The sequence below is a fragment of the Buceros rhinoceros genome, unplaced genomic scaffold (genome assembly GCF_000710305.1).
Source record: "Buceros rhinoceros silvestris isolate BGI_N320 unplaced genomic scaffold, ASM71030v1 scaffold750, whole genome shotgun sequence".
Taxonomy (NCBI): Eukaryota; Metazoa; Chordata; class Aves; order Bucerotiformes; family Bucerotidae; genus Buceros; species Buceros rhinoceros.
The window spans coordinates 63,375-67,240 of NW_010391071.1; the positions used below are offsets into that span (position 1 = coordinate 63,375).

The 3,866-nt window shown below is 37.3% G+C and overlaps 1 protein-coding gene across 1 annotated transcript in view; it reads right to left on the reverse strand.

Moving 5' to 3' along the window:
* Positions 1–1,053, reverse strand: part of SAMSN1 (SAM domain, SH3 domain and nuclear localization signals 1) — a 34,990-nt gene extending 33,937 nt beyond the window's left edge. Inside the window, exon 1 of the mRNA XM_010139847.1 lies at positions 871–1,053. Within this exon, the coding sequence (XP_010138149.1) occupies positions 871–927 (57 nt within the window). The 5' untranslated portion in view covers positions 928–1,053. The remainder of the gene's footprint in view (positions 1–870) is intronic.
* Between the last annotated feature and the right edge of the window lie 2,813 nt (positions 1,054–3,866).

Here is a 3,866-nt window from a genome sequence, read left to right on the forward strand (position 1 = left end):
GCGGAAATAATGCCTGCAATAATATTTAGGACCCAGAAATCACAAAATGAAGACAATGGGAAGATGAGTCTGTAAACTAGGAGAGAGTGAGCTCATGAGAGCAGAGATGTACTAAAACGCTTTTCTAATCTCTTATTTAAATTTTCAGCATTGGCAAATCGAAATAGAAATGAATGCTGATGTGCTCAGGTCTGGCAGTGGCCATTTTCTCTTCAGGCTTACGATACACCTGTAAAGATCATTCTGCACCCAGTCCAGGGACTGAAAACAATTTCTAGCACAGGACACATACTTACGCATCTTGCAAAACTCTCACTTTCTTCCTTGCAATTCCAGATTGTAGAAAGTCCAGTGTAGCATATTATCAATTTATTCAGACTATTTATTTCAGAGTGAAAGTATAATAATTGCCAGAAAAGTTACTGCCAAGTACCCTTTCCTCCTTTGGTTATGATGATGCAGAAGCAAATTTATTAAAATAAGGAACAAATTTAATAGCTTTTCTACTTCATCCTGATTCTCACACTCTTTTGTGGGACATCATCAGTTTTATCATAGATGAAAGGGAGAGAGGTGGGTTTTGTGAGCCCCTCTGTTAAAAGGCTGATGCAGAGCATATGCGAGTAGACAAAGTCCATCACCAGGACTCTTTAGCACAGCTATAGCAGCTTCACAATGATGATTCCTTGAATTGAATCATGACTTTTACAAAGTGAGTGTACACAAATAGATTCCTGAGATTATACAACTGAGGCACTTGCTAACACATCAGGAAATCCTGAAGCTAGGATTTAGAAGGATATCATCCTTTTGAATACTGTTAAAAATCCCTGTTAATATTCACTGACAATAAAAATTAAACATTCTTACCTTTGGCTTTTGACTTTTCTCCTTATCTGACACGTTAGATGGCTTTCTCTTCAACATTTTAACTTCAGATTTATCCAGCTGATGTGCAACAGCTACTAGCTTGTAACCAAACTAAATACAACGAAGTGTACTGCACAAACGTACGTCAGTTAACGCAGTTCCTTATTCTATCAGGATGTGACCTCACACAGCTGCTTTGCAGCATGGGTGAGTGAGCTGAAATCTTTGTCTGGGGAGAGAGTGAGGAAGGAGGGGAGGAAGTGCCAGGAAAAGAAAGAGGTGCACTAAGGAGATGAGTTGAAAGTGAGGAGGGGGTTCATACTCAGAAATGCTTTCAGACTTATCTCTTTTTACATCACCAGGCCTCAGTAAGACTTTGGACAACCTCAAGAAAATCATCCTCTTTTCCTCTCTCATTTTTCCCCGCTCAGCCTTGTGTCACTAACTGCACCCTTCATTTCAACTTCTGCTGGGACTTGAGTGTGAAGAAGACGTGCTCCTGAGATACTAGTCCCCAGGTGGTTGGCACTGCTCTGTGGTACGTGGTCTAGCTGTCCCCTAATGCCTCGCTTTCTCTCTTAGATCTACAGGAATGCAATAAACGCAATGAGATTGAAGGTCACTGTTTGGCAGAGAAGTGAAGTTTTCTAGAACCATCTTTTTCTTTTGCATAGTGGAATAACTCCTTGCCATTCATCACAGAATTTGGTCTCCTTTTTTGGACTCCCCACTTTTCAGTCCTACCTTTGCCAGAAGAAGGCTGAAGAGTAAGTGTCAAGAAAAAGCTTGGTGAAAATTGTTTAATTTTTAAAAATTTTGATAACATTTTTTCAGACTTTTTTTCAAACAAATCTAGTCTGAGCAACTTGTACTCCTAAGTCTTGCACAAATAAAAGCTCTTTTAAAAAAAAAGGTCTCTGTGGAGGTCTCTTTCACCAAATAAAAATTCAGAAGTCCTTGTCAATCCAAACACGCAGTGCACAGACCTTTCTTTCTCCATGTCATTCTTTTAACATGCTTGAACTCAAATTTCAAGGAAAGCTAAACCAAGGAACTATCCAAACTGAAACCCAAAAGAACTGATGGTTGAAAGCTGGTGAGAAATGCACAAGTCTTAATTCTTAGAATTGCCTTTCCCAGTCCCATAAACACTCGTAACCTTTTGAAGCATCTATGAGGAGACAATGATCATAGATAGGCAGGGAGTCTCTTGGCTGAACTGCTCTCTTCTTCCTCTGTCATATGAATACTCCAGGGACGGAGAATTATATCTGCTTATCAGATGAATTCCCATTTCAGTTTGCTATTTGAACTTCTATTTAAATGTTTGAGAAAAACATTGGAGGTCTTCTTAGATCCTTATGTATGGGCAACTAAATGGACTGATGATGGAGCAATTATTATATGCTAATGGTATAATGAGGTTTTCCTTTCCAGACCTTCTGGGTTGGTAACTGGGTTGGTAAAAGGAGGAGAAGGAACTGGGGTTAAGGTACTGAAATTTTGCCAAACATAATCCAATGTTCTCTGGGTTATGGGGCTGCAGTGGAGTATATGCCGAACCCCAACCCATTAAAACCTCAACCCATTAAGCGAGATGTTTCACTTCACGTCTTAAACAGAACTCATCTAGAACAGAGTTGAATTTAGTGTTGTTATTATTAATAATAACACATCAGTGAGAGTTCAGTATCATTATTAGTATTAATAATCAATAATAAATTAATAATAATTGTGAACTCTGAGAGGTTTTCTTTTATATATCTGATATGTTTCTTTCATATATCTGATAACTCCTGAAAAGTCCGTTTAAGTTTCTAACCCTAAGGAGGTTTTGCTGTGGATATTTAATCAGCCTTAGTAACACAGTAGGGCCATATATTCTTATAAAACTCTATATTTAATAGTAATTAAACCTGATTATTTATCTTCATAGTTGTACATTGCAGTATATATTTTTTTAATCTGATCAAATGCGAGGATCAAATCAGACTTCGTTGATCATTAGACTGTGATTTCCTGTCTCAGACCGCTGTTAAAATCTTCGTGATTAATAAAACAGGAACTCATGTGAAGAGTAATATATGAGCTTCCTTTCTGTAGAATATTTATTGTTAAACAGGAAGAAAGAGGCCATTTCAAGAGATATAGTACCCACCCATATCTATTTCCTTTCCTCATCCACATATCAGAAAAATTATAGCAGCTTGAAAGCTGACCTGATTATGTTCTTGCCCTTGGAAGGTTGACCCACACTAGTTTTAAAAAGTAACAAAGTGAAGAAAATCAAACATATATAACATTAAGTTCGATTAATTTAGTTAACCAATACATTACAAAAGGAGCTCTTTTGAATTAAAAAATTAATAATAAGCTTGGTGCTTATATCCTCTGTATTTGAAGCTAATTTTTCAAAGAGGAATGAATATCTCTGTAAAATTAAAAGAAAAATTCTCATACTTAGTTTTCTGTTAGACATGACTGCAGGTAACTTATTCCATTTCCTTGCTGGTCTTTGAACCTGATCCAAATCCCAGTGAAATCAATGGAATTTTTTCAGGTGAATTTTGTGGGGCTTGAATTGACTCCTCCATCCTGAAAAACCCAGGCAATGTCATTCTTCTCTCTTGAAGGTCCTATGGGTGAAAAGGCTATCCCCTTAAAAATAATTAACATGACCACATGAGAATGATTCCCACTGTCATTACATTTGTAAAAGGCAACATACTTTATAGCTTATTATTATCATTGTTCTGTTTTCATGAATGGACCATGATGAACGGTCCTGGATATTCAAGTGCTTTATGTGCCTTCCTCCCACACGATACCGAGTGCCACAACAATTTCATATCCTCTCAGTGGCTCCATCCAGTTCCCTTGCCCTGAGAGGAGAGATTACTTCCAGTCTGAACTGCAGGTGTAAACTTATTCTTTCAATAATTTGATTATTCTGATAAATCTAAATAGTAAAGTGCAAAATAGATTGAAGGTGGCAT